General features: G+C 36.8%; 1 protein-coding gene across 3 annotated transcripts in view; it reads left to right on the top strand.

Moving 5' to 3' along the window:
• Positions 1–13,370, top strand: part of BRWD1 (bromodomain and WD repeat domain containing 1) — a 111,146-nt gene that overhangs the window by 25,863 nt on the left and 71,913 nt on the right. For all 3 annotated transcript variants that reach the window (XM_034752922.1, XM_034752914.1, XM_034752932.1), the window contains exons 13-21: positions 1,176–1,274; positions 2,553–2,703; positions 3,287–3,421; positions 4,554–4,682; positions 6,242–6,467; positions 7,589–7,774; positions 8,570–8,753; positions 10,069–10,162; positions 11,502–11,642. In XM_034752922.1, coding sequence (XP_034608813.1) covers positions 1,176–1,274; positions 2,553–2,703; positions 3,287–3,421; positions 4,554–4,682; positions 6,242–6,467; positions 7,589–7,774; positions 8,570–8,753; positions 10,069–10,162; positions 11,502–11,642 — 1,345 coding nt within the window. The remainder of the gene's footprint in view (positions 1–1,175; positions 1,275–2,552; positions 2,704–3,286; positions 3,422–4,553; positions 4,683–6,241; positions 6,468–7,588; positions 7,775–8,569; positions 8,754–10,068; positions 10,163–11,501; positions 11,643–13,370) is intronic.

Genomic DNA, 13,370 nt, shown 5'->3' with positions numbered 1-13,370 from the left:
TGTACTTTGTGCTGTACAGAGACAAAGATAGACTCAATTCTTGCACCAAAGAACTTCAATGGACTTATTTGGTGAAGTGTGCCAAGTATTGCTATGACACTGCACTGCTGTCTGCTCAGCTGTTTTGTTTTGCTAGTTGCTTCAGCAAACCACCCTAATTTTGCAATGTGTTTTGATCAGGAAATTAAAGCAGGGTCTGGAAACAGCAATGTCTTAAAATGATTTCATACAATTTTATTAAACTCTTTTCTTCAAGTATGGTTTTATAGAAAAAGGATTTTACAAAAAAGAGGGTGTTTTTAATGCAGCCAAAGTGCTGCTATTATTATTATTATTATAATAAAATGAATGGATATGATCTTATTACTTTAAATGCAGAAAAGATCCAAGACGGTAACTGAGTAGTATATTGATAAGTGGCATATTGGAACCATAAATTGCAAATTTTTTTTTTTTTACTGGAGACCTAGATAAGTGACTAAGAATGCTTTTGTAATCTATACCTGGCTTGGAGGTTGCAGTTTTTCCTTATTAATATGTCTCTTTCTACAGCACTTTCATATTGCAGTAACCCAGTGCTATCTACGTGGGGCTACTATTTTATGCAATCCAGAAATTATAATCGATAGAAAGTATGGCTGCTTTCTTGCTTAGCTGTGCTTCTCATGCAGGATATGGATGGCGCTCAGGCATAAATCTACCCTTTGTTGCAGTTCCTTTCCCACTGCAATTTTAAAATATTATTTTTGATCTGTAAAGCCCTACATGAATTGCATATAGGATATCTCCGGCTGCCTTTCTCTGTCTGATGCCATAGCATTTGAGCTAAGGGTTTTGATTGAATAAGGAAGGACCTGGAGACAGGTTTTTCATGAAGAGTCCTTAACTCAGAACTTGCTTTCCTGTTGTTCTGCCACTTCTCAAATTTGTTGACCTTGAGCTCACATAGAAAGCTCATCTTTTTCTTAGGCTTTCTCTGGGAAAGAAGTCTGAGTTTGGGTCGTTGGAGAGTCTAAGCCTGGATTGGAAAGATAACTTGTTTTGGTTCCATTTTGTAGGTTTTATTTAACCTTGTGTTTATGCCCCCAGAACTCTGGATGGGTGTATTTTTAAGTAGAAATACTGTGACTATCTACTTTTGTGTACTAGATAAAATCTTTTACGATTATTTCAAGGTTCATAAGTGGCAGCAGAGATGGAACAGCCCATATCTGGCGTTTCCAGCAAACAGAATGGAGGAGCATCTTGTTGGATATGGCTGATAGGTTACCAGGGTAGGCTGAGTGTCTTCTATTTATGTGTGTTTATGGGGAGTCGGGTACTTTGAAAGATTCACTATGTCTGCTTGGAATCTAATCTAAATTCTGCACCTTTTAATGTAAGTAAGTATGTTTGTTGTTTTTTGATTAGTGTATTAAAGAAGTTCCTCTTCAGTATAATATTCATTTTCTTCTTCAGAAGAAAAATGCCCATTGTTTACTGAACCCTGCTGCATCTGATTCCTTTCTAGCAATCCAGAAGCCTTGTTCCTACCATAAATTGTAACTTTATCATCACTTGATTTGCTTTAATTAGCATAGCAATTTGATTTTTTTCCAAAAGTGTTCTCTAGTTTTCACCCACATATTGTGGCATCACAAACTGCTCCCAGAGTTTCAAAATGAAAATTCCGAAAATCTAAATGTGCTCCTAATTTTGAGGAAGTCCGTTTCATATGGGCTCCATCTAAAAAGATGGAGGTAATTTTATGCACCCTATGAAATAAATACACTAAATTTTAGCAGTGCTTTTCCCATTCCTCCTTCAGAGGCCTACATTCAGTGAATTGAATTTGTTTTATTTTGTGTGTCTCTTGTTTTCCACAAATCTTTTTGACATGCACATGTAGGGACTGTGAATTAAGACACACAAAGTGGGTTCAACAGCCTTTTTCTTTAAAAGAGAAACAAGAGTAACTTAGTCAGACTTCAGGGCAGCTTGAGAGTCCCAGGTCCTTGGTTTCTGGTATCCTTATAGCTCATTCTGATTCTTAACTTCAGTAAGAAATTTATTAGAATATTGAACTGTACTGTGTGACAACTTACACAAACATCCAATTCTCATGAAGCTTACCTAATTTAAAAAAAAAAAAAGGTGAAATAAGATATGTGAACATCATTGGACTGTTGGGTGGATTTTTTTTTTTTTTAAGTATCAGTTCTTCAGTGGGTTAACTAACATTTTGAGCCTAAAACATATCAGTGGTATATTTCCATTAAATTTAAAAATATACTTGTTTTGCATGCAATTTTAAAGTATTTTAAATTTTAAAGTGATTTAAAGTAAAACCTACCAAGGCAAGAAAACTCAGATTTAAAGTTTAAGATGTCAACACATTCTGTGGTCAAGTTACTGCAGAAATATTAAAATAGTGGATAAATTATTTACTAGAGTTTAATCCTTAGCTCAATATGTCAGATTTGTAACATCACGAGAGTTCAATATTTGTTTAGATATTGAAATGAACACTTATTTTAAGTTATACTTACACTGGCGCTGTTCTTTTTAAATAGTGACTCTCATTCAGAAGAAGACAGATTTATGAAGCCGAAAGTAACAATGATAGCTTGGAATCAAAATGATAATTTTGTTGTTACTGCTGTGAATAATCATCTGCTAAAAGTTTGGAATTCTTATACTGGGCAATTACTTCATGATATGGTGGTATGTAATGATCTTACCTGCTTTTTAAAATATGCAGCCTTTCAATGTCGTTAGTATTAAAGTGACATTTGCATGTTGAATTGGTCATTTAATTTGATTTGTCTTGGAAGCTTGTATCTGAATATAATGCATGTATAGTGCTTATTTAAAAAAAAAACACACCCAAAAACTCAACAGCTTCCATCCCCCCCCCCCCCCCAAAAAAAAATCCCAGTGTGTGCAAAACAATAATATTGAGCTACCTTCCCTGTGAAATAGGGAAAAGCTTGAGACTTTTCTCCAGTAAATATCAAATCCCATTTTTTTTAATTAAGTAGGTATGTTGCAATCTTTGCTTGAATCCAGCCAGTGGTATGGTTCAAAAACAGTCTTTTCTTTGTCACAAGGTCCCCTGACTCTTGCACCCATGTACAGTGTTTATTGTCACTTTCACAATTGCATGAATGTTGGACCACCAAAAGTTCTCAGATTTCTGGAGGCAGTCTGGAGGGTCTTAGAAGTCTAGGATGCATGAATTCAGAACTCTAACGTATTAATTGTAAACTTGTGATTTTTGTATGCCTATTTTTCTATATTAAAATAGGGACATACAGATGAAGTATTTGTGTTGGAGACCCACCCGTTTGATTCAAGGATTATGTTATCTGCAGGCCATGATGGCAATATCTTTATATGGGATATTACAAAAGGCATCAAAACTAAGCATTATTTTAACATGGTAAGATCAAATTATTATATATTCCTCTGCCTTTTTCAGGATATGCAACATGTTTGAGCAATTGTGATCAAAGCATCTTCTCTCTCCCACTCTCCCTATTTTTGGGGCTTCTAAAATGGTGGTTTAACTTTAATTTGGCCCTGTTGGTCTTTAAAGCCCTTATCTTTTGTAGTCCCTTGTTATATTTAGACGAGCACCTCAAGGCTCATTCTGACAAGTAATTACATTGTCAGCTGTGCCTTTAAGAATGCTACTGTCATTGAAGTCAGCAAGTGATGGTGCCTTTTTTTGTAGTTCGCCCAACTACATGGAGCTAACTTCATTCTTAACAGCTGTCTTAGCCCATCCTTCTCCACTTTTAAATAACTTATTTTTTCCCCAAGTTGTGCTAGTATAACTACTGTTCACACTTTTTTGTTTCTTTCTAGATGTAGACAATAAGGGATTGGCTTTGTATCTTGTACTTTGTCTTGAGGATATCTTTGTAAAGTGCTATAGCAGTGAGGTTCTTTAAAAAGTAGCATTTGATATTAAAGTGGCTTTGTTTAAAAATATAAAGCTTTGTAAAAAGCATGTTTTTAGCTGTTGTAGTTCAAATTACAGTAGATCCACAACCTTAAATAAGTCTCTTAAAATTTGGACCCATCTAGGAAATGAAATAGCTGACTATAGACTCTTGATTTTGCAATCTAAATATAATTTTATGTTCCTCTTTATTTATACTGAGAATAAGTTACATATGGTAGAGACCTAGGATAAATTTCTCATATTCCCCTCTCAGCCGTATTTGAGGGTACGTTACTTGATGGGGCCCAAGCTAGTAATCACATCTGCATGGGTGAATGCTGGTGCCGTCACAAAGTCCAACTGACTTCAGAGAGACTCTACAGGTGTTAAGGGTCTTCCAATGCAGATCCAATTCCAAGATTGGAGTCCTAATTATCATGTAATGAGGAACGTTAAACTGAACATAAGAATACAAATTTCACTGTAACATATAGTAGGAGAAACGTGACCTTGTTTTTAAATAACAGGGAGTCTCTGGTAATTGAAGTTTGGATAAGGCTGTACAATGTTGCTTGTTCCAAAAAATATGACAAAACCTACCTTGAGTTTCATTTCTTCAATCTAGATTGAAGGACAAGGACATGGTGCTGTTTTTGACTGCAAGTTTTCATCAGATGGACAACATTTTGCCTGTACAGATTCTCATGGGCATCTGTTGATATTTGGTTTTGGGTGTAACAAGCCTTATGAAAAGGTAAGTTCAGGTTTCAGTTGACATTTGTGATGATGACTAGAGAAATAAACGAATTCATGTGAAAAATATACTGATACTTGGATATATGTATTACTATCTTGACTTCGGGTTTGATTTTGTTTGTTTTTGCTTTGCTTAATAAGCAGTTATTTTTCTCTTAGACTGGCACTTCAGACATTCTTCTATCGTAAAAAAACTTTCTAGTTGGGCCACAAGACTGTAGCTGTAAATACAATGTTAGGCTCTTACATGACACTTGGCAATTACGATACTGCCAGGTCTGACCCATATCAGATCAGCAATTACTGCAAATTGTATTGCATTTACTATCGTAAAACTCTAGTTCCAAATTTATCATTTGAGAGTTTTTTCCCTAACTATCCTACCTATTCAACTTGGGATCAAAAAGGGAAAAGTGGTTTATTTCTTCTTGCTATCACCATCAGTAATAAAAGTTCGGACTGTTACCTCTTTGACACTTTTGCACCCCCATTTTACTTCAGTGCAATTACTTGGATGTAACTGAAGGCTTAATTTTGATTGCAGAATCTTTATTTTTGGTGCTAATTCTTGATGAAGAAAGAACCTTGCCTGACTTTGCGATCCCACAGCAAATTTGTAGGTTAGCAGTTAGAGAACCATATGTTTAGATGGAAACAAAGCAAATGTTTGCTAAATGTTAAATTAAAAATGGAAATTTGAAATGCTATTTTATAGTTACTTTTCAGGGTAGAGCAGCAATTTTATTTAATATAGGATTGCAGAACTTTCAATGTATTATCCTCTCAAAGACCAACGTACTGAATACTTTTAACTGCTTGCCTATCAAAATTCCTTTCTTTTATGCGAGATATGATATCGTCAGAGCAACACAAATCTAGGATGGCATAGGATCTTTGTGTGGCTTTTTTTTTCCTTTTGAGAACTTGGTCTCTCTATACCAGGGATCGGCACCTTTGCCACGTGGCTTGCCAAGGTAAGCACCCTTGTAGGCCGGGCCGGTTTGTTTACCTGCTGCGTCCGCAGGTTCTGCCAATCACAGCTCCCACAAGCTGCGGTTCGCCGTCCCAGGCCAATGGGGGCTGCAGGAAGCAGCGCGGGCCGAGGGATGTGCTGGCCGCCGCTTCCCGATGCTCTCATTGGCCAGTGGGAGCTGCGATCAGCCGAACTTGCGGACGCGGCCGGTAAACAAACTGGCCCGGCCTGCCAGGAGGTTTACCCTGGCGAGCTGTGTGCCAAAGGCTGCCAATCCCTGCTCTATACCAATTATCAGGGGGTAGCTGTATCCACAAAAACAAGGAGTCCGGTGGCACCTTAGAGACTAACAGATTTATTTGGGCATAAGTTTTCGTGGGTAAAAAACCCACTTCATTTTCTTTTTTCTTCCACTTTTTTACCCACGAAAGCTTATGCCCAAATAAATCTGTTAGTCTTTAAGGTGCCACCTGACTCCTTGTTGTTTCTATACCAATTGTTGCAATATAATTTTCTTCTACGTGCAAGTTCTTTAACATATCTTTTTTTCAAGTTGACAAAATGCAAGCTTCATTTATTTCCAGATTCCTGATCAGATGTTCTTCCACACTGACTACCGACCATTGATTCGAGACGCTAACAATTATGTCCTAGATGAGCAAACACAACAGGCTCCTCATCTCATGCCACCTCCGTTCTTAGTAGATGTGGATGGAAACCCTCATCCAACAAAATACCAGAGATTAGTACCAGGAAGAGAGAACTGTGCAGACGAACATTTGATTCCTCAACTGGGATATATAGCAACAAGTAAGAATAGTAATTTCAACTTCGGGATCTGTCTGTGTCTGATTGGACTTTAGAATCATTACCATCTTTAGAATAGGAAAAGATTAATGTTCTACATTTACGTCGAAGTTATTTATTTTACTTGAGATTTATGTAGTTGGGTTTTAATGCAACTGTAATATATCGTCTTGTAACAAAAATGTCTAGTGGATGTAATATTGTCTGATTAAGTGTATTTGCCTTAGTTTCAGCTTCTAGTTGCTGGCTTACAAAGAGGATATAATCACTAATACACTGACAGGTAATGAAGGTGGTGGTTTAGCTCAAACTGAAAAGGTGTGAGTTCTTTGGAACAAAAGATTTCATCCGTCTAGTCTCTTTTAGTTTATAATTGATTTCCTGGTTGTATGCAACCATAGCATGGGTATGCAAGTATCAGTAAAGAAGTTTGAGACACATTACAATTAAGACACATTAAGAGACAATATTACAAACAATTAAAAAAATCTTTGCCTGTGGTATGGATAACATCTTAAAATTATTGAAACAGTTTTTTTTTAATATAAATTAATGGAGATATCCTATTTCCTAGAACTGGATGGGAACTTTAAAGGTTATAGAGTCCAGCTCCCTGCCTTCACTAGCAGGACCAAGTACTGATTTTGCCCTAGGTCCCTAAGTGGCCCCTCAAGGATTGAACTCACAACCCTGGGTTTAGCAGGCCAATGCTCAAACCACTGAGCTATCCCTCCCCTAATTTGTTTTTATGCTGTTTCTCCAAACCAAGAAATGCAAAGAGTAAACAGTGAAAATAGTCTGTTTCACATTTTTATGGAGGTTTTTTGGTTAATTTCATTTTCTGATGCCATATTTGGGTTGCAGCTGTTGCAGGGCATATATTTTTTTTAAAAACTCAAGAATTATTTCTGTTCATTTTAGGTTTGGTAAATGTGTCCTTTTAAAAATATTAAGTAATATAAATAACTTGGGTGATTATCCACGTTACGTTTCAGAATTATCCTCAAGTACTCAATTTTAGAAGAGCTTAATTTTTAAGGTGTGTTGTGAAGGTGATCAGCACAGCCAACTTTAGTTCTATGGCAGTTAACCATTTTGCTTATGTTTTGTATTAAATTTGCCAGGTGATGGAGAGGTTGTTGAGCAAGTGATAGGCCAGCAAACTGTTGACCAGGATGAACAAAGTCTGGAACCCAACATTCTTGATGGCATGATAAGACAATTACAGCAACAGCAAGACCAAAGAACTGGATCAGATCAAGAAGTTGTTCCAAATGGACTACAGAATGGAGAAGGAACACCTAGAAGAGGTCAGTAACTACTGGTAAATATTTCTTTAGGTGTGGGGAGGGGGAAATCCCTTCATCTGAAAATGTTTTTGTACTACTTTTGAGAATGAAATAGTCCACATGGGTTCTAGTCTAAAACTGGGATTTTTGCTGTGTCTCTTGGGCTAAAACACCTCCAGATACTTCTGTAAATGTATCTTAAAAGGTTGAAACTCCAGATTTTGGTACATAAAACCTTAAACATACAAAAAGCATTGATTTTGATTGCAGGCAGCTAAATATTTAAGGATCTATGTAGAGTACTGTAATATTTCAAGAGTTCTTGAAACTCACTTTTTACTTGTATTTTTCTAAAGTTTGCAAAATTGTCTTTTCGTTGAGTAATGGTTTCTTCTCCCTTTCTTTACCTTGTGGACTTCAAGTGGATTTAAAATGAACATGGTTCTGTTCAATGTGTACGTACCTATGACTATATGTGTCATGCTGGGAATGGTATTTAGGTAGCTAGCTAGCTGTTGGTGCAAAATCAGCAGGAAAAACTCAAAACATCTTTCATACTGTTTTGCCTTTCATTAGGGTTTGAAAGTAGCAGTGGAAGTAATAAAGATCTTTAAAACAGCTTGAAATCCCAAATGTATTTATCACCAGAGGAGGCAATCCATTCACAACATTTTGATTCTTCAACACGTTTCCTGTGAGCTTTCTTTCATTGGAGAATGTTAATTTTTAATTTACAGTCAAACAATTGGGGCAAACTAGACACCAAAGCTGTCTGGTGGCAGAAGATTTTCTACTCTTTCATCATATTTTTTTTAGGTTTTAGAAGGCCAAGTTTAGACATCCAGTCCCCTCCCAATATTGGTCTGCGTCGCAGTGGGCAAGTGGAAGGTGTACGTCAAATGCATCAGAATGCTCCACGAAGTCAAATTGCCACAGAGCGAGACCTTCAGGCTTGGAAACGAAGAGTTGTTGTACCAGAAATACCACTGCATTTATTCAGGTGTGTGAAAATTTAGCTGGCTCATATGAAGGACATCTCTTTTTTTAAAAAATGAGGTTGCTATCAATATTACTCGACGCGTTTAATATCTTAATGTTCTCCTTTATTCAGTGCTATTAGGCCTACACTAAAAAATACTCTAGTGCAAATTGAAATTACTAAATGTTAATTTCAGTTGCATTCAAAACTAAGTTGGAAAATGTATGTGACATAAGGGTGAAGGGAGAACTAACTAGTTGGAAAATAACTTGAGCATGTAAGAGGGTTTACTGCAAAGAATGAAGTATATGCCAAAAGAATTGAAAGGGTAGTTAGGTTCACTGAATGCTCCTCATTTTCCAGAAAAGTGAGGGTTATAGGGTTACATTCACTAACTTGGAAAGATTCAGAAAAATCTTTTGGAGGCTCCTGAGCGACTCCTCTCCTGGTACGAGTTGCTATCCATCAGCAACACAGGAGGAGCACTGCCTGAACAGGAGGCAGCAGAAGGTTCTTGAAGACAGCTGGCTGCTGTTTTCATACAGGAGCATTAAATGCCTAGGAGGAAGAGAAGTTGCATTTGTTGCTGAGGATAAGAAACAGCAGCACTTGTAGCCAAGGGGGCTGTTAAAAGCTTTTTCCTTCATCCCAGCCTCAGAGCCAAGTGTCTGAAAAAGGAGGAAATCCTGTTGTTGTCATCACCTGCTTGCAAAGCCTGGTGATTGTAGGGAGGAAGAGAAGCAAACCCTCTAGTGTTAAATAGTATCAGCTAAGATTGGTTGAATCTACTTTACTTGGCCAGCATGTTTAAAAGAAAAATCTAGAAACCTGTTCCTTTGCAAACTGTAAATATGTTCTTGATGCCTATCACTGTACATGGTGTCTGTTAGCATGATTCAAGTAGTGTAGATGGGACCAAAAAGATGTGTAATGGAGGTGATCTATCCATATATTTGGACCTACTTCTGATGGGACCATAGATTGAAAATGAGGGGGGGGGGTTATTTCATCCTACAAGGGATAGTGGTGAATTTGGGAGAAAAATCCTCTTGTAAATCCTTCTTATCAACCGTGTCTGCCAATGTGTGAGGAGAGTTTTTTCTTTATGAATTGATAGCTATATAAAAGCCCTAAATATTTAGAAACCATAGAATTTCTCCATCGTGTTATAACCATTCCAAGAGAGGATAAAATTTGGACATTTAAACTGTCAATTTTGTTAGGTCCAGTGTCAGAATATAAAGTATTTTAAAGAAGACAAACCTGTAACTACTCAATTCACTTTCAGAATTGTGATTTTACTTTTATTTTGACAACTTTCAAAACTCTCTTGTAGAAAACAGGAGGAGTACCGGATTGCAAAAGGAGAGGAAGAGAGAGAGCTCTATGCAACAGAGAGGAAAAGGAAGACATTTCAGTTCTCAGAAAAGGTATGAAACAGATATAGTGAATGATGGGTTCCTAACTTCTGCATGAGAGAGCTGCGAGTTGAAAAAGTACCTACACATGACTCTAAAGATACCATCTTGCAGGATTCTCCCAGACCCCAGTGCCCCATTTTTTCTGGTAAATTTTTTATTTTATGGTGACTCCCTTGAATTGGTGTTTTTTCTGGGAGCTTCACCTTCCTCCATCCACGGAACTGACTGGAACTTGTTTGGCAGCTTGTCTGACAGTCAAGAGCGGGCCTGGATTGGACTTCATGCTGCTATTATTGTATTAAAGGATTCAAGATTGTATAGATAGGGCAGTTTTCGCAGTCACATACAGTACTAATGAGTGTAAAAATAGTGAGAATCCTCCAAGATATCTTCAGAGTTTATAGAAATTAATTTAGAATAATAGGCTAGTATCACTTTTGTCTTTTGCAGCTTACTTTGTGGATTGGACAGCATTTTGTGTGCAGTTTCAGGGTTGTTCCTATATAGTCAGTTTTTCCTTTTCTGTTGTTCGTTGGAAAGGCCCAAACAAGACAGAACGGTTTAAATAGGAAAACGTGATTGTAAAACTGCAAGCCAAAATTGGCAGGGCGATTTTGTGACAGGTAAAATATCTAGTTACTGTTAACTATTTTTTTTTTTTTTTTAATTGAGTAGATTTCAAATTGGTGTGCTACTAACGGTAAATTAAATGGTGGACTTGCAACAAGTTCTGTTAAGCTGTAAAATAATCACTATTAATTTATAACAGCTTCTTAAAATATTGAACCTTGGAAGTGGTTGGCCTTTCTCACAAATTCAGAAGAACTATATTTCTTTTTTTTGATCTATGTTGTCAAAATAACAGCTTATTTTTATATTTAAAACAACTCTTGTTTTTGGCTTACAATCAATGCAACTATAAAGAAAGGTGTCTTCTCATATGACATTTTTTCTTTAATTTCATAAACTGGTCCTCAATTCCACAACAGATAATAGAACTACAGAATAAACTAGGAATCCTGTTTATGTAAATAATCAGTTTCACTACACAACTATAATTACTGTTTTTAAATCTTTTTTTAAAACTTATGGCATTAGGATTTACAATTTTGACACTACTGTAAGGTGTACCACATTTAAGCAAAAAGTGGGAACTCTGAATAGCTTGTTAGACCTCAGCTCTTCAAGAATAGATACTCTTTGCATTCTTGTATGTTCACAATATTTGTTACAAGTCTATAAAATTAAGTTTACTTTCATATTGTAAAGCTATATTTAACTTATCTATTTATGCAAAAATTGGATTGCATTAATTCAGCATTGCATCTTTATTTGTAACACCTATTAGAGTGACTCTGAAGCTTCACTGATACAATCCAAGCGTAGACTACATAGGCGTAAATATCCAAGTTATCGAACACGAAATAACACAGAACAACTTGATTCATCTGATGAGGAAAGGGATGACTGTTTTGGCTTTATAAACCAGGTGAGTGCTTTTCCAAATTCTTTAATTCACTAACTGGAGTTAGTGGAAAGTATCCTGAAAGTTTCATAAAATGTCAGATTTCTGTTGCAGAAAATGCATGCATCCCTGTTTTTACAAGAGCAAATATTTCTATAATATGTTAACTGTCAGCAGATATTACCAGTGCTCATGATTGCCCAACACTTCTGTTATAAAACCTTGCTTTCAGTTGTTTATAAATACTGTGCCAAACTCTGTTTGGGCTATTATTTTCCATGCCAGTCATCTGCCTCAGGTTGAACACTTCTGAAAGTTTCCGCAAAAATAGCTTACCCATTTCCAAGAACGAGATTTGCAAAACAACATATGTTTTCCTATTGTTAAAAAACAAAACAAAAAACCCTTACAATTGTTTCATTGAGAAGCTCTAGTGCCTTTATGCTTTGTTTGAAATTTGGCATTGGCTACCCCTTGGTTTCAGATGTCTTTTGTTGTTCTGTGGAAAAACTGCCCAAATTTATCCAAGTTTATAATACTTTGAAAAAAAGTATGTTTGCATATGCTCAGTAGTGATTTGGAGCTAAATTCTCCAAAGATTCTGTTTATGTTGGGCAAGGGTTGAGCAGGAGTTTCCCTATAAGTGCTGCTCCTGACTGCGGTGGTGGGCGGCACAGGAACAGAAAGCAGTGAGACTCTCTCGTGCCTCTCCGTTTTGCCCCTCAAATGCAGAGGGAACAAGAGCCAGACTTGGGGATTGAAGAACTGGGGCTGGGAAATATGGTAGTTGAAGCCAGGGGGAGAGACTAGTAGCTATGCTATGGGGTTGAATCAGGGTCATGTATGAAGAGACTGTTGTCTGTAGGAACCCTGCTTCATCTGTTGCAAGTTGAAAAATGTATAGTGAATGAGGGAGGGGGTTGCAGGAGTAGAGGACAGTATCATGGTTAAGGCAGTTGAATGCACAGGCAACCTTAATTCCGTCATTTCTTAACCTTGAGTACTTGACTCTGCAACCTTAACAATTTTCTTTTAACATATGTTTTGTGTAGTATGCTGAGGGATACAACCTGAGTCATGACCAGCTCTGATAGCCCTCATGCTGATACCCAGTTACTAGGTCTATTTAAAAAAAACAGTCCTTAAATTCACAATGAGCTATTGCTCCTAGGAATCTGAAATTCACACGGGCAAAAATTGCAGGAAATGTTAAAACTTCTGCAGTATATTGGGATATTTCACATACCATGTAATCCATTTTGTATTTAAATATACACTGTTTTACTTTAAAAAAATATTGAATACAAGGCCAATCAAAATGCTGAAAATCTACAAAATCATCATGCCCATCTTATTTAAGGAAAACAAATTTACAGAAGTTAGAACTCTACTGTTTTTTATGGGGAGGAGGGGCATGGTATATTTTCATTTGTGGATCCCCTTCCTCTACCACTTTAAATCCTCCTTTTGCATGCTGAGTGAGCCAGGTTCTGTCATACATTGACTTCATGAGGACATCAAGAGTCTAAGATATTTTAATACTCATTTTGATATATAATTTGCAATCTTGCAAAGTGTGTGCGATCAAAGAATGCTAAGGTATTCATAGGCAAAACAGTGAGGCTACCATTGGGGGGTGGGGCTGTTGTAGCCTTGGAAACAGCTGTAACAGATCTTATGGCCCCTGTGTTTGTGCACAGTCTACTCATGTTGAATAATTTAATGTGCAGTGCTAGTTTGTGTTCGTATTGA

Source organism: Trachemys scripta, chromosome 1 (genome assembly GCF_013100865.1).
Source record: "Trachemys scripta elegans isolate TJP31775 chromosome 1, CAS_Tse_1.0, whole genome shotgun sequence".
In the NCBI taxonomy this organism is placed as follows: domain Eukaryota; kingdom Metazoa; phylum Chordata; order Testudines; family Emydidae; genus Trachemys; species Trachemys scripta.
The sequence above is the reverse complement of the archived record's forward strand: the minus strand, read 5'-3'. Positions and strand labels throughout refer to the sequence as shown.